The sequence below is a fragment of the Erpetoichthys calabaricus genome, chromosome 8, assembly GCF_900747795.2.
Source record: "Erpetoichthys calabaricus chromosome 8, fErpCal1.3, whole genome shotgun sequence".
Classification (NCBI taxonomy): Eukaryota; Metazoa; Chordata; class Cladistia; order Polypteriformes; family Polypteridae; genus Erpetoichthys; species Erpetoichthys calabaricus.
In genome coordinates this window covers 167,294,396-167,318,199 of record NC_041401.2, presented here as the reverse complement: position 1 = coordinate 167,318,199, position 23,804 = coordinate 167,294,396, and the positions used below count along the sequence as shown (strand labels likewise).

The 23,804-nt window shown below is 41.0% G+C and overlaps 1 protein-coding gene across 3 annotated transcripts in view; it reads left to right on the top strand.

Annotated features, from left to right (window-relative positions):
- The window catches only part of ece1 (endothelin converting enzyme 1), a 318,704-nt gene that overhangs the window by 286,665 nt on the left and 8,235 nt on the right, over positions 1 to 23,804 (top strand). For all 3 annotated transcript variants that reach the window (XM_028807767.2, XM_028807769.2, XM_051930374.1), the window contains 6 exons: positions 3,723 to 3,800; positions 4,273 to 4,376; positions 11,398 to 11,508; positions 11,744 to 11,811; positions 18,455 to 18,645; positions 22,315 to 22,410. In XM_028807767.2, coding sequence (XP_028663600.2) covers positions 3,723 to 3,800; positions 4,273 to 4,376; positions 11,398 to 11,508; positions 11,744 to 11,811; positions 18,455 to 18,645; positions 22,315 to 22,410 — 648 coding nt within the window. The remainder of the gene's footprint in view (positions 1 to 3,722; positions 3,801 to 4,272; positions 4,377 to 11,397; positions 11,509 to 11,743; positions 11,812 to 18,454; positions 18,646 to 22,314; positions 22,411 to 23,804) is intronic.

The following is a 23,804-nucleotide window of genomic DNA, read 5'->3' as shown; positions in this document are numbered from 1 at the left end:
AAGTTGCTGCTGTGCTTTTTCTCCAAGCCCACATGCACAGTAGCACTGCTCCAACACACATTGTTTCAATTTGTGATGTTCTTCTAACAGCATTTTATGAATATCACCCACATACTTCTAGTGGATTGTAGGCTTTGATTATGTAGAGCTATTTGAGCATTGCCAAAATCAATTTCCAAAGAGTGAGGGAAGAAGAACAGCCTGATAGCTTTATAGAAGAAAAGTTAGCCTGATAATATGGGAGCTCAGCCTCCATGTAACCAGACATCTATAGCATTCCTCAAGCTAAGTAATCTGAAGTCTCTATTTGCATGTTTCTGCTGATTACTGAATACTATAAAGTGGATTCCAAAATTATTTAGACCCCTTCACTTCCTGCACACTTAAATGTGGTGTAGATTAAATGAATAAATATGTCACTGAAAACCTCATAATAAGAAAGTGAAAGCATGTTTTCAGAAAGGTTTACAAATTTATTAAAAATCAGAAACTGAAATCTCTCATTCAGTATTCAGTATTTAATTCTATACTGTACTTTGTAGAAGCTCCTTTGGCAGCAGTTGGAGCTTTCAGTTTTCTTCAGTTATTCTCTTTCGGCTTTGCACACCTTGGTTTTGGGTAGTTTATCCCATTCTTCCTGGCAGATTCTCTCAAGCTGCACACCATCTTCAAGTCTCTCCATACATGTTCTAAGGGGTTTAAGTCCGGACTTTGGCTGGGCCACTTAAGAACCCTCAGACATTTGTCTCGAAGTCGGTCCAGCATTATCTTGGCAGTAGATTTCAGGTCATCATTTTACTGAAAGGTGAACTATCGCCCCAATCTGAGGTGACTTCAAGGACCTCTCTGCATTTAGCTGTATTCATCCTTTCCTCAATTCTTACCAGTTTCCCTGTCCGTGCCACTAAGAAGCACCCCCATAACATGATGTTGCTACCAACATGCTTCACCATAGGGATGGTATTAGGCAGGTGATGACCAGTGCCTGTTCTTTGCCAGATTTAGTGCTTGGAGTTCTCCCAAAAGAGTTCCATTTTTGCCTCATCAAACCCAAGAATCTTTTCCTCATGCCATTTGGCAAACTCCTTGTGGGAGTTATTACCTGATTACTTGATGGTTGTTGCTGCTGAGAAGGTCATCCTTTCCAAAAGATTATCTCATCTCAGTAGAGAGCTATTGAAGTCTGTTACAGTCGGTTCTTGGTCAACTCTGTGATCAAAACCCTTCTTCACGGTTTACTCAGATGGCCAACTCTAGGAAGAACCCTGGTGGTTACAAACTTTTTCCATTTCACAATTATTGAGACCACCACACTCCTGGAAACACTCAAAGCTTTAGAAATGGTTTTATACCTTTGCCCTGATCCATGCCTCACCACAAGTTGATTGCTGAGGTCTTGCGAGAGTTCCTTGGTCTTCATGGCTTGGTTTTTGTACTAATAAGCAATATGAATTGTGGGACTTTCTATACACAGGTATGTGGGGTGTGCTTTTCTAAACAAAGTCCAGTCAATTTAGTTTGCTACGGGTGGACTCCAATCAAGTTCCAGACACATCTCAAGGAAAAATAAAGCAAACAGGATGGGCCTAAGCACAATTTGAGGTACCATAGCTTCCCAAGATTTTTTTATTATAATAGAGAGATTTGCAAGCCTTTCTGAAAACATGTTTTCACTTTGCCATTATGGGTTATTGAGTATATAGATTGATGGGTACAAATGGCAAATGTACCAATTTAAAATGAAATCTACAACCCAATAAAGTGGGCAGAAAGTGAAGGGAAACATACTTTCTCAGCCCACTATACCTAATGAAAATGGTCACATTGACACTTCTGTCATACACCAGATGCTGAATTATAAGATTGTATATTTAAAAATGTCACCTAATGGTTCGTGGTCACTGCTGTAATCCCACAGTGGGTGGCTTACCCTAACTTTCCATGGTACCCTGCTCCCTCTTAAGATGGTTTAGTGAGCTTCTTTTGTCCACGGTGCAGTGAAATATCTACTTGATATCAATCAGAATTCCTGATTATTCAATTAATATTTTTTTTAATTACACAAACTAAATCCTGTAGGTGTCAAACTAACCAGCCAGTGGTATAAATTATATCAAATAAGTACCGTATATATTCGCGTATAAACCAGGTCTTGAAACCCGAAAAAACGGTCATAAAATCAGACCCCAACTTATACGCCCGTTCAAAAATGCGACACATTTTTTTTTACATCTTCTTGCTTCCTCCAATGTCACATCAGTTTCACAGACACATCGAATTTTGTTGCAGCAGCGCAGTTACCAATTTCTTTCACCACTTCAACGACTTTTAATTTAAAACCAGCTTCATATTTTCTTCTGATCGAACGCTCCATCATAGATAAGGGACGCTCTTACGATAAAGGTGTATGAGGGTGTGAGATACAAAAAACACTAAACAGTGCAAACGTCGCTTTGGAATAGTTCAGGTGTTACCGTGAGGTCACGTAGGCACAATACATAGAAAACAAAGGCTGTGTGCTCCGTGGTTACCCTCTCAGGTGGGCGTTAGCATATCATAATCTCTTGGACCAATAGCGTGAGTCTTCCACATTCGACTTATATGACCAACATTATAAAATACCAGAAATTATACGGTAAAATCAAGTCCCGACTTATCCACGGGAGAACGTAAACATCAGTATATTCGGTAATAAGTCAGTGTCTACCATACCACATCCAGGAATGATTTGTCTCTTTATTCCTGATGCTACCAAGGTAGTCTGCATCCCCCCACTGTCATGAATCTTTTTTTTACTGATAAGACTTTACTTCAAACTAATTCTGTACATTTCTATTACTTATTTTTTATTACTATCTACTGTATTAATAACATTACCTTTTGCATTGGCATTATTTGGTTTGTGTTGTTTTCTTTCTATCCCTGCCATTTTGTGATAATTATTTCATAGCCAAGGTAAAGATGTTTATGGTTGCCATGTCCTTTGCCAGTTACATAGCATGTGTCCCTGTGTGATGACATCATCAGCTGTAGACTATAAAAATGGAGGTATAATTGTCTAAATGGCTTAGAGATGGGATAAGAGATCTGTTGGTGAGTGATTTAGTTAAGAACAGGCTTTCAGTTAGGATTAAGACCTTAAGTCGTGAATTATGGCTAGAATTTTTGGTACTCATCGGAACTTTTCTCTGATTTGTCGCTTGATTATGTCACTTCTCAAATGTGACAAATACTTCATCTCTGATCTATTATTTTTATAGTATTTTTCCTGCTCAGTTCTCGTTTGCAAATTAAAGCATCACCCCATGCCCTTGTACTAGATGCTGGGGTTAAGAAAACAGTTGTGTGGATAGTTATACCAGCCTTAAAGCCATTATTACTAAGCCTCACGCCTATGTTCTTTACCCCATATTGTGTTCTTTTATTTATCCTGCAAGCGCGTAGCAACCAAATTCAATGAATTCTCTCATTGCTGGAATTGACTTCGGTTAATTTGACCTCTCCGGTGTATTTCATTCTACTGAAAGGTGCTTACCGTAAAAGAACAAATTCCAGTCATATTTTTCTTTAATACAAATAGATTTAAAATCGGGATTAACATTTGAGGATGAAATGTGTTTTACTGGTAAAGGATCATGGTCTGGCGCACCCTCTGTTTTTATGTGAAATCATTCCTGACAGTTTTTTTTTCCATTTTCAAACTGCTGTCTTTCTTTACCTAGGCTGATGCTATATATAACATGATTGGTTACCCAAAATTCATTATGGACAACAAAGAACTTGATAAAGTGTTTAATGATGTAAGTAAAACAGTACCTAAGAAGTCTAATAACAACAAATACTCATTAATGTCTTATTTTGTATTCCAAATGTCCATCAAAATATTAATATGCATGTAGTCTTATGTTTTAGAACAGATCAGCTTTCAAATTCTAGTAAGTGGTAATTATGTTCTGCAGTGACTCTAATAGTTAGACTATCGTTTTGTTCAACATGCAGCTTATATCTTCAGATTATGTCTGAAGAAAAGCACCAGTTAGGCCTCTCCACCAACTCTAGAAACCAAATCTGTTGTAATCAGCACTGTATGTCACAAACTGAGCTTTAACAAGTCCTTCTGTCTTCCTGGTGGTCAGAGGTCTAGTTCTACCTTATAAGAATAAGAGAGGCAGCTCTCATTTAGAATTGGTGTGAATCTTGGATGTGAGTAATTACAATTCTTGGTATACTGTATTTAATTTCTCTTCAGATTGTTTTTTCCTTCTTTTGTAGTATGAAGTGGTGTCAGACCTCTATTTCCAGAATGTGATGCAGTATTATAACTTTTCTGCTAAGGTGATGGTGGATCAGCTGAGAAAAGCCCCCAATCGTGAACAGTAAGTGTTATTATGCCTGCGTTCACTTCTGCTGTAGGTGCAGACTGTCTTCTACTTTGTGAGTTAGGTGGGTTCATTTTTCAGATATAAGCTTTAGACAAATGGAGAGGTCTAAAGCTTATATTTAAAAGCTTCATGTAAAAACACACATGGAGGAATGTTGGGTGCACTTTTATGTTGACTTATTTTATAGTCAGTTATGCTGTTTTGGTTGCAGTTGTCTTTTGAAAATCTTGAATAAAATGCACTGTATGACAGAAAGGATTCTGGAGGAAACCTCAGTTGGTCACAGTTCATAATCACACCCACACAATGCCATACAGGGCTAATTTAGAGCCCTTAGTTAACCTAATGTGCATGTACAGTATTTAGGATGGGGAAGAAAACTGGTCTACCCAGGAAACCCCTCACAGACAAGGGGGCAACGTTCAGATGGCACACAGACAGTAACATGAACCACTGCACAACCATGTCCATTAATTTTTCTGTTAGTACTATTGTCATCATTAGTGATGAGAAAAACTATTTGAATTCGGAGCAGAACTGTGTTTCACTTCACAAAAAAAATATGTGAAATAAATTTGTGCCATTCACATAAGAAGAAAAGGGTTTAGTTGCTGTATGCAAGCAATTTCATTCATTTATTCATTCATTCTTCATGCATCTCCTTGTTATTTAGCATTTTGGGAAAGATGTTTAGTAAAAAATAAATATCATGTGTGCAAATCCTCATCTAGAATAAATTTGCTTTTTGGCAGCGGCAGCTTCCCTTGTGCTGAGTTTGTCTGTGGAGGAAACACCGTAATGTGCATGTTGGTACATTTTAGTGTCTCTTCCTGTAGAACATACACAGCACGTCACATTTTTAAAAAACGTTCTGCACTCCTCGACATAAATAGAATTGATTTTATCAGTGTGGTACAGATTATATGTTTTACGCAGATGAAGAAAATAACACCAGTGTAAACATGGAGGCTTTAGGGAGCAGTATTCTTTGTTATCCACTCCAATAAAACCCAATTGTGCTTCATAATTGTGAAATTTCCTGCAGAAATAATTTATGTGTCAGTTTCATGAAACTGTATGCAAATTGAAACTTGCCAGTTTTACTCATCATCATCATCATCACTAGTTTAACTGCCATTTTCTGAGTTTTTCCAATGTTAGCAAGCTGCCCCAGGATCTTTGTCTTCCACTCTCTGCAGCCTCTTGGCATTCTTTTCATAACCTCAAACATTACCTTCAGCCACATCTTCCTTCACCTCCTTCTGGGCCTGATCTCCTCCATCTCAGTCTTAGTGCACTTCTTCGCCCAATCACGCTCTGCTTCTTCAGTGTACCACATTCTCTCTATCAAATCTTTTTCTTATTTCGGCGTGCATCTCTCACACTTCAACACTCCACAAATCCACCAGTTGATTCTCATCTGTACCTTTTTCTAACCTTGTTTCGTTTTCCACAGTCATCAGCCATGTCACACTCCCATAAGGCTTTCTTAAACATCCCTTTCAATGTCAGAGAGGCTACTGGAGAAGTCAGAATGGAGAACATCTTCATCTATGTATCTCTCACCATTTCTATCACTGCTATGCTCATCAGTATATCTGCACTCAAAATGTCACCTAAGCAGCATCACTTCCTTACTTTCTATAAACTTAACTCTATATCTAAATGTATGCTGAGTACATCAGAATTCTGCCTTTCTTTTACACACTTTCTATAAATAAAGGCTGCACTTGTCTACTTCAGAGTACCTTTTACACCACTACATCTTTTGTATCACCACTTCTGACGGCCCATAAATTTGATTGAGTTTCTCCGAACATTTCCGCTATACACTGTGGACCACCCAGGCAAGCACTGCCACCTGAACCCGACACAGACAAGCGTGGGACACAAGCTCAAGGCTGTCTTTTTTCTCGTGAGAAACGCCTTCCCCATTTCCCACAGGCACAACGCAGTCCAAAGCACAACACAAACACAATACCTTGTTTTCTGTTTCTCTTTCTCTTCTCCTTTCCACTACTCCGGTCAAGCTTCATCTTCCTCCTCCCGGCTCTGGCTTCCTGAGTAGTGGCTGCTGGCTCCTTTTATCAGGCACCAGGAAGTGGTCCAGGTGCTTGATGGTGTATTTCCGGCAGCACTTCCGGGAGTGACAGAAGAACTGCCCATAAGGACTCAGCAGCTCCTGCTGTAGCACCCCCTGGCGCCGCCCACGGATCCCAACAGGGCTGCACCCAAACTCCAACTCCCATGAAGCCCTGCAGGAGTCCGAGGCACTGCTGCAACCCAGGGGAGTTGCCATCTAGTGTCCCGGGAGAGGTAACGCTCTGGCCACGCTTGCTCCCTTGGTCCTCCCAGCATGGAGGCGTCCCGGCCAGGCAACAGCCCCGGCTGCATGCTACAACATGCGTCCTGTTCCTTCACCTCCAACCATCAGCTTGGTCTTTCTTGCATATACCTTGAGGTCTTTTGCTTGTAAACAGCCTTTCATTTACTATTTTTTTTACCAGGATCATTGACACACAAGCACATTCATGGAAATCCTTCACACACTTCTCTGGCTACCACCTCCATCACTATGACAAAAAGCAGTGCACTCAGAATGAATTTTGATGCAGCCCCACCTTCACATCAAAACTTTGATTATCCCTATCTGCACTCTTGACCACAGTTAGTGCTTCTTCGTACATTGAAACCACCGTAGACACTAACCATTCCTCTAATCCCATTTGTCTTTTACCTGATCCCTGATTCTTTTCTCTAACACTTTCTCAACCATCTTCAGTATCTGCTTTAAAAGCTTGATCACTCAATATGAGCCACACTCCAATAGTTCACACGTTCCTTTATATACAGTTAGGTCCATAAACATTTGGACAGAGACAACTTTTTACTAATTTTGGTTCTGTACATTACCACAATGAATTTGAAATGAAACAACTCAGATGCAGTTGAAGTGCAGACTGTCAGCTTTAATTCAGTGGGGTGAACAAAACGATTGCATAAAAATGCGAGGCAACACAATTCCTTCATTTCAGGGGCTCAAAAGTAATTGGACAATTGACTCAAACCACGCACCCGCCAAACAAGTACATACTGTCACATGGCAAAGTCCATCAGCCCAGTCACGGTTATATGTGGCTCATGTCCCTTTGTTTCCATACCCACACTTCTCTACAGAACTCCAAGCCAGTCTGCTTCTACCAACAGAGTGTAAACTATGAGGCCAGTCATGCAATGCCCCATCACCGTGCAATGCCCACATTGTCAACCAAGAAATGGCCATCAAATGCTCAGTTACACTGTGGTTAAGATTATGGTTGTGGGTGAGTTATCTGATTCAAAGGGCATTTAGATAGATAGATAGATAGATAGATAGATAGATAGATAGATAGATAGATAGATAGATAGATAGATAGATAGATAGATAGATAGATAGATAGATAGATAGATAGATAGATAGATAGATAGATAGATAGATAGATAGATAGATAGATAGATAGATAGATAGATACTTTATTAATCCCAAGGGGAAATTCACATGAAAATTCAAATTTCATGACTGACATCTCGGGTGCCCCCAAAGGTACAGTACTGCAGGTTCCTGTTAGATCCGTCTTGCTTCAAGTGTTCTCGCTGTTCACAGCTACGCTATCACTGTATCGGTGTTGCAAAACACTCTTATTAACCATCTGTATGTACTGTAAGTAAAGCTATAAAACAGTTGGAACGAGGAGAAAAGCAGCCATCCGTTTTATCTGAAGTTTCAGTTATCTGAGGTAACATCAGTCCACATTACCTCAGATAATCAGGGTTCTGCTGTACAAAGAGTTTTGGTCAGTAACAGTTTTAATATCAACAACAGACTTTTGGCTATGAACTTGGCTCATTCCTGTCTACTTTTCGTCTCAAAATCCTTATCATTTAAATAACCTTACTCTTTCACTCTGAGTCAGTGTGACTGCAGTATGTCTTTAGGGTAGCAAGAACATTTCAGTGAATGCAAGCTGAACTTGGATGTAAATAAAAGAAAAAAGGTGAACAAGTAAACTTAAGACTAAGTGGCAGATAAACAAGAACGAGTTTACTTAGGCAGTAAGATACTGCTGAAATGCAAAATTGCACAACAGTTAATGTGTAGCTGAAACTTTTTTAAAGGATTTATTGCAGGTTTTGCTATATTTGCTTTAATTGTATGACTATACTGTATATAGATAGATTAAGCAGGTTCAAGAAGATTTTTTGGTTTATATTTTATAATGCATTATTTTTATTTTCTGAGGTGTACTTATTATTATTATGTAATAATTAGTAGTAGCAGTTGTAGTATCAGTCCTTGGGCCGACCCTCTGTAATATCTATATGCTACCTCTGGGTCACATCATCTGCAGGCATGGAGTTTCATTCCATTGCTATGCGGATGATACGCAGCTCTATGTGAGACTGGATTCAACTTCTTTTACACCTCCATCAACTCTTTCCTCCTGCTTGGATGAGTTTGAGGCTTGGATGTCCAAGAACTTTCTTAATGAACAGCACCAAAACTGAAGCTCTTTTAATTGGCACCCCCATCAACTTTGTTCCTCCTGTAGTAGATGGCCCTGACACAGACAGGCGGACACCGTAGGTACACAAACCAACACACGTTTATTTATAATTTACAGTTAAAACACAGCACACAACTAACTTTCACCCCCAAAGTCCAGGCCTCTCACAATGCCTTTCTCTCTTCTGGTCCGCCTCCACTCCTCTCCTCCCGAGCTCTATCTTTCTGCCTCCAGACTCCAGCCATCGAATGGAGGGAGGTGGCCCCTTTTATATCCACCCAGATGTGCTCCAGGTGCCTCCCAATGAGCCACTGCCGGCACTCCCTGGTGTGGTGGAAGTGCTGGCTGTGCACCCGGAAGCACTCTGGGTGTCCCTGGTCTTCTTCCCCCCACCACTTCCGGGTGTGGCGGAAGTGCTGAGGACCAGGGTCCCCTGAGGGTGACCACAGGCCCCTATAGGGTTGCGCTTCTAAGCTTTGTTCCCGTGGTCCCCAAAGTCACCAGGGAGGTCACCCCCTCGTGGTCTGGAGGAAGCATAATCCCTCCTACGGTCCTTCTGGGCATCCCGACTGGGTACCACCCACAGCCACTTGCCACACTCCGTAAATTGTATTTCCTTTTCTGGTCATACCATTACTTTCTCCCCTTCTGTTACCAATTTTGGGTTTCAAAATAGACTCCCATTTGTCATTTGATGCACATGTGCATCACCTCTATAAAATTGCATTCCTTCATCTTCAAAACATAGCCAAACTCCGTCCCTGCCTTTCCTTTTGTGATGCTGAAAAGCTGGTTCATGCCTTTGTCTCCTCCACGTTGGACTATTGTAATGCACTCCTCATCAGGATCCCCAGCAAGAGCCTTCAAAAGCTCCAACAACTCCAAAATAGCGCTGCAAGGATCCTAATGAGGGTGCGGAAATATGAACATATTTCACCAATCCTTCAGTCACTTCATTGGCTCCCAATTCACAACTGTATTGAACACAAACTTTGTTTGCTCACTCATTAGTGTATCCATGGAAATGCTCCACAATACCTTAAGGAACTTCTTATATTACAATCCACTACAAGAAACCTTAATCTTGCAAATACCTACCGCCTTCACATCCCTATGACCAAAGTTCGTACAATGGGTGACCGAGCCTTTGCAGTTGCTGCTCCATGGCTGTGGGATGCCCTACCAGAGAACCTGAGAACACAGCAGATTGTGGGCTGTTTTAAAAAACAGTTAAACACTTTTCAATTTAGGAAAGCATATTAACAAAATTGCCTCTAATTATTGTTTTATCTTTGTTTTTATCTTGTTGTGTCTTTGTTTGAATTTTATAGATAGATAGATAGATAGATAGATAGATAGATAGATAGATAGATAGATAGATAGATAGATAGATAGATAGATAGATAGATAGATAGATAGATAGATAGATAGATAGATAGATAGATAGATAGATAGATAGATAGATAGATACTTTATTAATCCCAAGGGGAAATTCACATACTCCAGCAGCAGCATACTGATAAAGAACAATATTAAATTAAAGAGTGATAACAATGCCAATAACAATGCAGGTATACTGACAGACAATAACTTTGTATAATTTTAACGTTTACCCCCCTGGGTGGAATTGAAGAATCGCATAGTGTGGGGGAGGAACGATCTTCTCAGTCTGTCAGTGGAGCAGGAAAGTGACAGCAGTCTGTCGCTGAAGCTGCTCTTCTGTCTGGAGATGATACTGTTTAGTGGATGCAGTGGATTCTCCATGATTGACAGGAGCCTGCTCAGTGCCCGTCGCTCTGCCACGGATGTCAAACTGTCCAGCTCCGTGCCTACAATAGAGCCTGCCTTCCTCACCAGTTTGTCCAGGTGTGAGGTGTCCCTCTTCTTTATGCTGCTTCCCCAGCACACCACTGCGTAGAAGAGGGCGCTCGCCACAACCGTTTGATAGAATATCTGCAGCATCTTATTGCAGATGTTGAAGGACGCCAGCCTTCTAAGGAAGTATAGTCGTCTCTGTCCTTTCTTACACAGAGCATCAGTATTGGCAGTCCAGTCCAGTTTATCATCCAGCTGCACTCCCAGGTATTTATAGGTCTGCACCCTCTGCACACAGTCACCTCTGATGATCACGGGGTCCATGAGCGGCCTGGTCCTCCTAAAATCTATAAATTTATGTAGCACTTTGAGGTTTACTACAAATGTAAAGTGCCTTATAAATAAAATGAATTATTATTATTATTTTACTATTAATATTATTTGTAATAGAAGTAGTAGTAGTATGCATAATAAAAATTGGCCATTAGATTCTGAGGATGCTCTTTTAAGTGCTTGCTGATTGTTTAGTATATTTAGCCTGTCTGTCTGTGATTCAGTAATGTCTATCCGCTGTGTTTTATTTCTGTCATTTCCATTTGATTGTACATTCACATGACCCAGATCAGAATATTAAGAGTGCTTTGATCTTTATCCAGGTGGAGTATGACCCCCCCAACAGTCAATGCCTACTACTCCCCCACTAAAAATGAAATGGTCTTTCCTGCAGGGATCCTCCAAGCTCCTTTCTACAGCAGAAAGTGGCCAAAGTAAGAAATTTTACATTCTTAACTACATAAAAATGTAGTGTCATCATTTTATATCTCTGTCTTCCCAATATTTCTGTTATTCATTCTCCTAATTGCTTTTTTGCTGATTAGTATAATAATGATATCATCATTCTTGTATGCTTGTGTTTTCCTGGCTATTCCTCTATCAGTCCACATCCAGCCTGTTTGTCTTCATTGGCCACAATTTACCTGCATTGTTTCTTTTTGCTTGCAGATCCTTAAACTTTGGTGGAATTGGAGTAGTAATGGGACACGAGCTGACTCATGCTTTTGATGACCAAGGTATGATCTGACAGCAATCTGTTTAAACTTCCCCAGAAACACTGCCCTTGTTCTGTCTTTTAAAGATGAGACGCAGACATCTTTTGCCCAGAGTAGCTGGGTTTAAATCTACTTAAGGTTACTGTCTGCATAGATTGACATGAAGTCCTCACAAGTAACTTCAGAATACATGTGTGAGCTACTCTTCCTGTGAGCATTTGAATTTGCTGGATTTCTATGATGCAAACTGTTCTATCCATAAAACAATTACTTTAAAATATACTGCTCAAAAAATTAAAAGAAGGAGGCCACTGACATTTTTTTCCCTCCTCATCTTTTCTGACTGTTTTGTCACTAGTTTTGCATTTGGCTAAAGTTAGTGTCATTACTGGTAATGTGAGGCGATACCTGGACCCTACAGAGGTGACACAGGTAGTCCAACTTCTCCAGGATGACACATCATTGCCAGAAGGTTTGCTGTGTCTCTCAGCACAATCTCAAAGGCATGGAGGAGATTCCAGGAGACAGGCAGTTACTGTAGGAGAGCTGGACAGGGCGGTAGAAGGTCCTTAACCCATCAGCAGGACCCACTGGTATCTGCTCCTTTGGGCAAGGAGGAAAAGGATGAGCACTGCCAGAGCCCTACAAAATGACATCCAGCAGGCCACTGGCATGAATGTCTCTGACCAAACAATCAGAAACAGACTTCATGATGGTGGCCTGAGAGTCCGGCGTCCTCTAGTGTGCTCTGTGCTCACTGCCCGGCACCGTGGAGCTCGATTGGTATTTGCCATAGAATACCAGAATTGGCAGGTCCACCACTGGTGCCCTGTGCTTTTCACAGATGAGAGCAGGTTCACCCTGAGCACATGTGACAGACGTGAAAGGGTCTGGAGAAGCCGTGGAGAACGTTATGCTGCCTGTAACATTGTTCAGCACGACCGGTTTGGTGGTGGGTCAGTGATGGTCTGGGGAGGCATATCCAAGGAGGGACGCACAGACCTCTGCAGGCTAGACAACGGCACCTTGACTGCCATTAGGTATCAGGATGAAATCCTTGGACCCATTGTCAGACCCTATGCTGGTTCCTCCTAGTGCACAACAACGCCCAACCTCATGTGACGAGAGCATGCAGGCAGTTCCGGGAGCATAAAGAAATTGATACCATTGACTGGCCCCCACACTCGCCTGACCTAAATCTAATAGAAAACCTCTGGGACATTATGTTTCGGTCCTCCTGACATGGCCAGGTTGCACCTCAGACTATCCAGGAGCTCAGTGATGCCCTGGTTCAGACATGGGAGGAGGTCCCTCAGGACACCATTCGTCATCTCATTAGGAGCATAACCCCCCCCCCCCCCCCAACACTGTCAGGCATGCATACAAGCACGTGGGGAGCCATACAAACTACTGAGTACGAGTTGGAGTTGCTGCAATGAAGTTTCTGCAAAATGGACTCGCCTGCCACATCATTTTTTCACTTTGATTTTCGAGTTGTCTTTGAATTCAGCCCTCTGTAGGTTGATAATTTTCAATTCCATCAAATGATGTGGCATCTTTTCATTCCTAACACATTATCCTGTCCATATCGGTATTGATATCCAGCAGAATTTTTTTCCCATTGAGATGTGATGTGTTTTTAAAGTGTTCCTTTAATTTTTTTGAGCAGTTTATATAAAAAAGCAAATATACAACTGCAGTTTAAAAAAAAACTGAGTGAGAAAATAGATTGCATACCAAGAGAAACAAACATTTTCTACAGCAGTGAATATGTCAGTCTGTAATATTCTGTAGCACCGCTGGTGTGAAAGAAGAGTGCCCTTGTAGTGTTACTCCACAGCTGAAATAATGTCAAAGAACGCAAAGTTATCTCAAAATCAGTACATTTAATGCAACCACGATGGAAAGGTTGGCACAAAAGGAGAATGCAAAAATCACAGACAAAAGTAAGCCAGATGTTCAGCTGCCTTCCTGGGTCTAACTTATACAGGTCTTTATCCCTAGTGTCCCAAATGGAGAGGTTGTCTTGGCCTGTCCTCCTCTCACTAGTGAGCCTTTGCTTCAACTAATTTGCCTAAATTTAGACCCACTGTCTCTCTGCTCTGAGGTGGCTCTAAACTCTATTAAGAGGTTGGTTTTAGCCAATCCCTGAAGCCATGTTTGGAGTTAGGGGGACAACTTTTTTAGCTATTATTGCCAGCAGTGATATCACCTGCATTTCAGAACAGGTAGTCCACTTGAAGCTAAGCATGTTTGGGCCTAGCCAGTACTTGAGGATGGGAAAGCATCTAGGATAAGCTTAGGTTGCTGCCTGTAGAGGTGTTAGTGAAGCCATCGGGGATGCTTACCCTGTGGTTGTCTGTGGATCCCAATGCCCCAGTGCAGTTGACTGAGACACTGTGCTGTAAAGATCAGTGCATCCTTTGGATGAGATCCTGATTCTCGGCTGCTATAAACGGACCCTGGGCATCTTTCAAAAAGTGTAGGGTGTACCCTGATGTCCTAGCGGAATAGTCTAGTCTGAATGCCCACAATATGCCCTGGTCATTCTGGCAGCTAAATCATACCCTGGCACTTATTGGCTAACTATCTCTCTCACCCCATAATCACCTAAGAGGTAATGGGTGGTGAGCCTACTCACACATAAATGGCTACAGTCACATCATCTAGGTTGGTGCTACACTTTGGTGGTGGTTAAAGTGGTTCCCCATTGTCTATGTCAAGTGCTTTGAGTAGATTAGAAAAGCATTATATAAATGCAATCAATTTTTATTATTTTATTATTATAGGGCCACCAGGTTACCACTCCCTCTAGTGTACCTAGTGTCTGGGCACGCAGAGCCTTCTGCAGTACTAAAAGTGGCCTGGCCTCCGCAGAAATTGCCAGTTCCATTATGGGGTAGCACAGTCCCACTGATCCTATTCAAGGAATGTGTGCAGCCACTAGCAACTACTGTAAGTGGGAGAATGGCAACACTGGTTTGTCACTCTTGCCAATCATTAATGGCATTTTTGTATTTCCAAGTAGAGGTCCAGAGATCTCTGGTAAGTTGCCCACCATCCAGTATATGTTCCCTCACAATTTCTTACACCGGTGATCCTGAGAATTTCACTTTCAACCCCCCCAAACCCAAGGTCACTGTCTCCCACTGGCCTGCAGAGATGTTCTGTCGCTGATGTTCTGCCTCTCTATAGGGATTTCCTGTGGGACTATATTGTGCTGTGTTATCCTGTGTTATCACTGTGGCCTTGTCAATGGCAGCCTGTTGAGCACCCCATGACATTGAATAATACAGTACGTTTGTTTTATGTTGTTTGATTAATACAACAAAAAAAAAAGAAATACACAAATAAGAATTAGCTCAAAAGGATCAAATGACAGCTCAGTGGTTAGTATTGCAACTTTGCAGTTTCAGAGTACTGGGTCCTCATTTATAAAGCTTGTACAAATAGAAGCTTGAAATGTGAGTTCGGAACTTCCCACAAAAATAAAAGGAACTTGACGTGAAAGCTTGCATATACTTAAGGCTACTCTGAACCATGTGTACACAACCTTTCAGAGAAAGTGGGAAATAATGACGCCCTTGATCAAGAATGGAAATGCAGCCAGACCAGCTAAATGACAAGTCACCCAAATAATAATTCATATCACTGAGTCGTTATTATAACATGACAAACATTAACCCGCAAAAGTGTTGAATATGATGTACAGACTCTATTCTAGTTTCCTTTTAAGAGTACCAATGCTACGTATTTTCAGTGAAGAACATTGTTATTTTTTCGTCAGTTTATATCACCTACCTGTTGTGACTAGGGAATCCATTCCCGGATGGGTTTATCCATTCCCAGGAATTCGAGAATCCCACATTTCATTCCCGGGAATCCCGGGGTCCCGGGGATAACACAGTGTACGGGCATCTCACAAGTGAACGGTTTTAGAACAACCGACACTTATTTTTAATAAAACTACTGCAATATGTTGACATAAACAAAAGACTAACCTTATCTACAAGCAGTTCATGCTGTCATATAAGTACATGTATCTTTAGTTGTGGTAATAAGAGCGTAGAAAGCACAACGTGTCCAGCGTTCGGTTGTCCAGGCAAGAGCGCACCTTCGTGCAGAAGTACGCCAGCCACTGAGAAAGTACACTCTTCCTCCACTGAAGTAGGCGGCATAATCATCAGATACTGATACACTTGTTCTAAACAACACCCGCGCTTGCCGTTGCTCTGAAACACCGCCATTTCAGCTTTTACTGATGCATCCAGTTTCTTGTCATCATTCTGTGATGGCAAGTTTCTTGGCACAGATAATGCGGATGCAACAGACTGACGCATTGCAATTTCAAGTTGCTGTTCAATGCTGTTGTCTGATGAAGTGCAAGCTGCAGCAACGGCGGCACCTTAATTATTTTCAACTATAACTCTGTTATTTCTTGATCGATTTTTACACTGTTACACGCTATATATGCGAGCTTGGCTGTTCCCGTTTTCCCGGGAATTATAGCAGTTTCATTTCCGGGAATGAAAAATGTCCGGGAATCCCGGGCTCCTGGTAATCGATTCCCTAGTTGTGACTTCTCAGGAAGCTGTCTGACACCTCAGTATCTCAGCCAAGCTTTACTCCATCATGGCTGCCGTTATTGGAAGCCATTAACCGAATGACAATGCGCTTTATTCAGTTTCTGTATGGTGTAGCTATACATACATATTTTTGCCACCATAAAAAGGCAATTTGCAGCAGTGTCTGGTTCTTCTAATGTAATTGGGTCACTTTACTGCACTCATATTGCAAGAAGAGCACCTAGTGAGAATGAAGCTGCTTTTGCTAACAGTAGGCAGTTCCATTCCATTAATGCACAAGTCATATGAGATGTCAAGATGATACCAACAAATATCATGTCTCTATGGCCTTTGCCAACCTGTGATTCATTTATTTTGTGGCAAAGCAGTTTTTGCAGACATGACAGTAATGTACAGGGTGACTGCCTTGTTGGTAAGGTAACTGGCTGAACCCTCAGTTTTTTATATGGACTGAACTATTCATTGTATCAGCAAATACATGTGCCAGGTAATAGTTGCCGCCTGCTCAGACGCTGGCACCTTACGCCTTTCCCGGACCCCCAAAATGAAGAGGAGAAGAGCTGTAATGCCATGCATGATCTTGTGTACTCAGTTGCGGAGCACAGCCAGATGCTTTTGAATGTAGGTGGCAGGGTCTCGACACGTCAGGAGGAAGGCTGCACTACTAGCCAATAAACATCTGCAACATCATGGTCGCATATGTATGAGGCTGATTAGCACTTAGGCACGTTCATGAATGCATATTTACAAGATGACTGCGATTTATAAAGGTAATTGTGCAGAAATGTGTGTACAACAGGTTTTATAAGTCTGATTTTTTTTAATGCATACGCATTTTCCATTTTTTTGGTGTGCACATATTTTCATGGTGTGTGCAGAATCTGAATATTCTATTATTTTGGGTTTTTTTCCAGGTACCCCTGTTTTCCTCCCAAATTCCAAAGATATGCAGGTTATGTCAATTTGCGACCCTAAATTTGCTCCATATGAGCAAGAGTAGGCGTTTGCATGAATGTGTCTTCCATCCATCCATCCATCCATTTTCCAACCCGCTGAATCCGAACACAGGGTCACGGGGGTCTGCTGGAGCCAATCCCAGCCAACACAGGGCACAAGGCAGGAACCAATCCCGGGCAGGGTGCCAACCCACTGCAGTGAATGTGTCTTAATAATAATAATACATTTTATTTATATAGCTCTTGGAATGGACTGTTGCCTCTTTCAGAGATGGTTACAGTCTTTTGTCTAAAACTGCCACAACTCTTTAACTGGATTAAGCAGGTTTGATAATAAATGAATGCACATATTTTTATGTATGAACTAATTATCCATCCATCCATTATCCAACCCGCTATATCCTAACTATGGGTCACGGGGGTCTGCTGGAGCCAATCCCAGCTAGCACAGGGTGCAAGGCAGGAAACAACACACACACACACCAAGGACACACTAGGGACAATTTAGCATCGCCAATGCACCTAACCTGCATGTCTTTGGACTGTGGGAGGAAACCAGAGCACCCGGAGAAAACCCACGCAGACACGGGGAGAACATGCAAACTCCATGCAGGGAGGATCCGGGAAGCGAACCCGGGTCTCCTTACTGTGAGGCAGCAGCGCTAACCACTGCGCCACCATGCCACCCCATGAACTAATTATTTAGTTCATTATTGATTGATTAGATCAGGCCTAAATAAAATGTAAAATCTGTGTGTATTAGCCTTTTTCTTTAGAAGAGTAATGCCTGCATTTTGAGACAGAGAAGTGCTTAGTGCCTGGGCCCTTACCCTTACAGCTCTAGATCCATATGTTCAAATCCTAGTTCAATTAGTCTGTGTGGAGTTTGCATGTTCTCCACTTATCTCCTGGGTGCTCCTGTTACCTACATCATTCCAAAGACTAGTCAGTTAGACTGACCACTCTAATGCCCTAATCATGTGAGAATGCACTGTAATGTATTTGTGACCCATCCAGGGTTGATTTTAACTGTGTACCAAGTGCAGCCCAAGAGCAAAATTCACAGTTGTGCTTTAAATGTTACATTAATCGTCAATTAGAGTGAAACAAATGCTCTTGCAGGACGTGAATATGACAAAGAAGGAAATCTGCGGCCTTGGTGGAAAAATTCATCGGTAGAAGCCTTCAAGAAGCAAACAGAATGCATGGTAGAGCAGTATGGGAACTACAGCATCAACAATGAGGCTCTGAATGGGAAGCACACTCTTGGAGAGAACATTGCTGACAACGGGGGACTAAAAGCAGCCTACAATGTAAGTCATGTGTGGCTATTTGTGATCACGGTGACGGATCATGAGCTCAGTATTAAAGTTGAAGAGTAGTTTCTTACCACTTTTCCCTGTTTTTCTCTAAATATCTGCCTCTAAATTATGGTGAAAGTTCCCGTCTTTCATACTAGTTAAAACATTTTGTAGTAGTAACAGTACAATGACAGTGGTTAATGCTGATGTCTCATGGATCAAGTGTCTCAGGTTTGGGTCCCAGTCCTATTTATATCTCTATGAGATGTAAGTTTTCTTCCAGTTTTTGCACCGGTTTTCCTCCTAGCATGCCAAATATATTCACATTCACTCCATTGGTGACTCTGCATTGACCCAGTGTGGCGGGTTTGTGTGTGTGAGTATGAGCCAGTGACGTGCGGTGAGGTGCATGGCTGGTGAGGCATGAGTTAGATTTACAATTATATGAACCCCAAAGAGTAGCTTATTCACTGTTCAACTGGCAGCTTGCACACTGACTACTGGTTATATTTCACTTCTCACCAGCATTCTTTACACACATTTGTAAGGTATGTATTTGGCTAAGAAAGAACGATACATTTATAGCAGCGAGAGAGAGTGGAGAGATCACATTTGCTGTGCATCCTCCATGTGTTCTAAATTTGCCGTTGCAATTTCACAATTCATACTCATACAGTACAAATAAAAGTATTGAGTGATATACAAAAAAATGGATTTCAACTTGACCTTAATTGAAATACTTTTTTTTTTTAAGTTTTTTATTCTGATGCTTTAAGCAAAAGAGACTGGATAACAAGAAAAACAAAAGAATATATTATTTAAGGACAAAATGTAGTTTTTAAATATTGGATTTATTTCTTCTTAGTCTGATCCCATTTTTTTTATAAAACTGAAAACAGTTTATGGCCTTACCGTTACTTGCAAATGAAGTCAATGCGCCTATCCTTCTCCATGAAAATCTCTTTCACTTTCTTCTAAAAGTCCCTCCTTATTTTCCTTTAGTTTTAAAAATCTTAATCTTCTATTTTTGCAGTCAGTCAGAACAAAAAATAAAAATAAATGGACCACTGCAGTGCACTTGACTTTCTGATATTGTTAACTTATTGGTACCTCTGCGTAGAAGAACAGCAGCAACAAGCACCTGTTTGGCTCACATGCGCCCCCTTTGGTGAAGCGCAATACTGTCTGCCTCACCTTGTGCCTTTTCACTGCATTTTTATGTCTGATCAGCAAGACTAAATATGTCACACACATTCATTAAAGATATTAGCCAGACTGTGGAAAGTCATGGTGTATAATAAACGTGCCTGCAAACATTATATTGGCGACATACAGAGAGATAGCGACAGGCATGCACCAATTGCATGCATCAACCCCGTGTGTGGGGGAGAACGCAGTCTGAGGGGAGGCTCAGTTCATCGCTGCCACACCACACGTTTCTCTCCTCTATTTGAATAGGAAATGCACAAATTCAGCGATTTTGACTATAAAAATTATCACAATTATTGGAATCATACAGAAAACAAATTTATAGCACAGACCAATGCACAAATTTATTTTATGTTATCATTATTAGTTTTTTTACTTTTCATGATGAACTACCTCCCCTGACCACATCTCCCTGGTATGAGCTACAATGGAATGGCACAGTTTCCTGTCCAGAGTTAGTTCTGGGCTTGTATCTGATCCTGCTGGGTTACGCTGAGGCCCCAGTAAGCCTGATTTGGATTAACTGGGTCAGATATATACAGTACTAGGGGGCTACGCTCACCCACCCCCGGGTTTGGTTTACCGCATATACAATTTAAAGAGATTTTTATTTTCATGGGAATTGTTACATATGCATTATTTTCACTTTTACTTTAAAACTTTTCTAAAAACAATACTGTACTTGTCCTTTATTTCCGGCCCCTGGCATGGTTAAATCTCTTTCTCGCAGGACGTATAACGCTGCTCACATTGTGAAAGGGGAGTGGCTGAACACACGCTAAGGAGAAGCGGTTGGATCATCTGCTGTCTTGTTGCTGCTGCTGCTGGCGAGCTGCATATTCTGCTTGTTGCGCAGCCTGTCAATCATTTTAAAGCCTGTACAGCAGCTGGCCCTTTGCCACTTTGCGTCTCTGCCGCTCACATTGTGATGAGGGTGTGGGTGGTGTTTAACATATGCTAAGGCAGTGGTTCTCAAACTGTGGAGTGGCCCCCCTAGGGAGACGTGAAGTAACAAAAAGGGGGGCGCAAAGATATGAAAAAAAGAAAGCAAGAATCGAAAATATGAAAAATACATCTATTGAAACCAAAACAAATTAACTTAAACTACATTCTGATACTAGAAAAATAAATATAGAGTTAGATAAATGTCGATAAAAGTTAAGTAGGTATAATAGAATATGCATCTATGATATATCATTAATTAAAAAAGAACAAATTGGTACTAGTGAGCTCCTTTCAAAAAAAACCTTAGGGGGCGCAATTAAAACTGTTATGAAAACTCAGGTCGCAAATACTTAAAGGTTGAAACGCTGCACTAAGGAGAAGCGGTGCCCGGGTGTGGTTAAATCTCTTTCTCGCAGGACATATAATGCTGCTCGCATTGTAAAGGGGGGTCAGCTCAATGCACACTAAGGAGAACCGGTTGCATCATCTGCTGGCTTCATGCTGCTGGCGAGGTACGTGTCCTGCTTGTCACTTGTCATTGTTTTAAGAGCCGGGAGCACATGAAGCATGTCAGCCAAAAGCATTCCAACAACTGCTGGGTTAGATGTCCGTGAACTTGTTTTAAATGTTGTCTCACTGCCTTGTCTCGCGTGACGTTAAAGTGTCTCTCGCGGGTCGTCAAATTGTCTTCCGAGAAGATCACATCTCATCTCTCTAATCTCCCTCCCAAGATTTTTTTTTATAATATATTTTTTGGATTAGCAGTGCAAAAAGGGTATGTTAAAAGACTTCAAGGCAATTTAATATATTTACAGCCCCTCTATCATTCTAAATTGATCATTTAATTGTGGTATGTACAGATACTAAAATCATATTCCTTGCTAAAAAGGGCAGACACCTCCCCGACTATGTAACTGTGTTCCATTATGCATTTAAATGAAATATCAGGACAGACCTTTGAAGATGAAAATCATGTAAGGCCATGTCAAATTACAAAACTGCTTGACAATTTTCTCAAAGTTTCACATTTTCAAAGTATCATGTGCTTATAATGTGCTACCTGAAGGAGCTGTTGCCCATTTAAAGGGTTTACTAGTATAACAAGTTCAGCTGCAGTCTCTACCCCTTGTTTTCTTTTTTTCCACTCTGTCGTGCAATTTAAAACACAAGACATTAGACAGATGAGCCTGTCTTATGTTTATGAAGTCCAAAAAACCTGTGTTCTGCATTCTTCATTACTGCATTAAAAATATTGTACTTCCAGAGAAGCATTTATTGATTGTTAGCTTTCTTGCACACAATTCCAATCCAATGATTAAAAACAAAATCAAACCTGATTGATTTGGTTGGACTGAGTCACTGGACACGTCACTCTACAAGACTGGCAGTCATGGGAGCACACTGCAACTGCCCCCGGCTGCTAAGATTATGTAAGAAAAGTCCACAACTGAAAAATCATGTAATGTGACATGTATTTGAGGAGCACAAACCAAGATCTGAGCATCTGATTTTTCTTGTTTTTTACAGGCCTATGAGAATTGGATTAAGAAAAATGGAGAAGAGGAAGTTCTTCCTGCATTGGAATTAACTAATGAGCAGCTCTTTTTTGTAGGCTTTGCACAGGTGGGTTACTATGGTGAAGCAAGTGGACTTACATCATATCTGGTTTGAACTTTGTTTTTATGGACAGACTTTATATTGTGTGGACCACTTACTATTAGGTCCTGTTTCTGCTACTTACTTTGCCTTCTGTTAGACGAGCCCAGCTGGTCTGCTTTGACTATGTTGAATTGTACAACTTGCTTTCATTATTTGATTGAGATTGTAGAGGGTCCTCCCCTCACATTATTTGAGAAAGTGATTGTTCTGCCAAAAGAAGGAAAATGGCAGACCATGGAGAAAAAAAATCGAAAATGAGTCAGAAGAGGAACCACAAGTAAATAAACGAACGTTGCCAAAACAAGGAAAGAAAGCCTAAAACATGTCTAAACCAAACTGTGAACCAAAATCAAAGTCAAGAAATTGTCATAAAATCATAGCCAAAGAATCTGAATGCTGAAACACTTTATGTAAGTAGCACAAGTAGTAGCAGTCAAACCTTGACAGTGAATGGTCTGAGGAGCTGGTTTACAACAACAACAACATTTATTTATATAGCACATTTTCATACAAAAAGTAGCTCAAAGTGCTTTACATAATGAAGAAAAGAAAAATAAAAGACAAAATACAAAATTAAAATAAGACAACATTAGTTAACATAGAAAAGGAGTAAGGTCCAATGGCCAGGGGGGACAGAAAAAAAAAAAACTCCAGAAGGCTGGAGAAAAAAAATAAAATCTGCAGGGGTTCCAGGCCACGAGACCGCCCAGTCCCCTCTGGGCATTCTACCTAACATAAATGAAATAGTCCTCTTTGTAGTTAGGGTTCTAATCCATCCATCATTGTTGGAACATCATGGTGCTTTGGGTAGATGGTTGCGCCACCACCAACAGGATACCAGAAAAGGAAACAGAAGAGAGAGTAGGGGTTAGTACAGATTTTGAATGAATAGTTATTATAATGAATTGGATATACAGAGTATCAGGATTAAATTACAGTGAAGTTATGAGAAGGCCATGTTAAAATAATGTGTTTTCAGTAGTTTTTTAAAGTGCTCCACTGTATTAGCCTGGCGAATTCCTACTGGCAGGCTATTCCAGATTTTAGGTGCATAACAGCAGAAGGCCGCCTCACCACTTCTTTTAAGTTTTGCTCTTGGAATTCTAAGGAGACACTCAGTTGAGGATCTGAGGTTACGATTTGGAATATAAGGTGTCAGACATTCCAATATATAAGATGGAGCGAGATTATTTAAGGCTTTATAAACCATAAGCAGAATTTTAAAGTCAATTCTGAATGACACAGGTATCCAGTGTAGTGACATCAAAACTGGAGAAATGTGTTCGGATTTTCTTTTCCTGGTAAGGATTCTAGCAGCTGCATTCTGCACTAGTTGCAAACGATTGATGTCTTTTTTG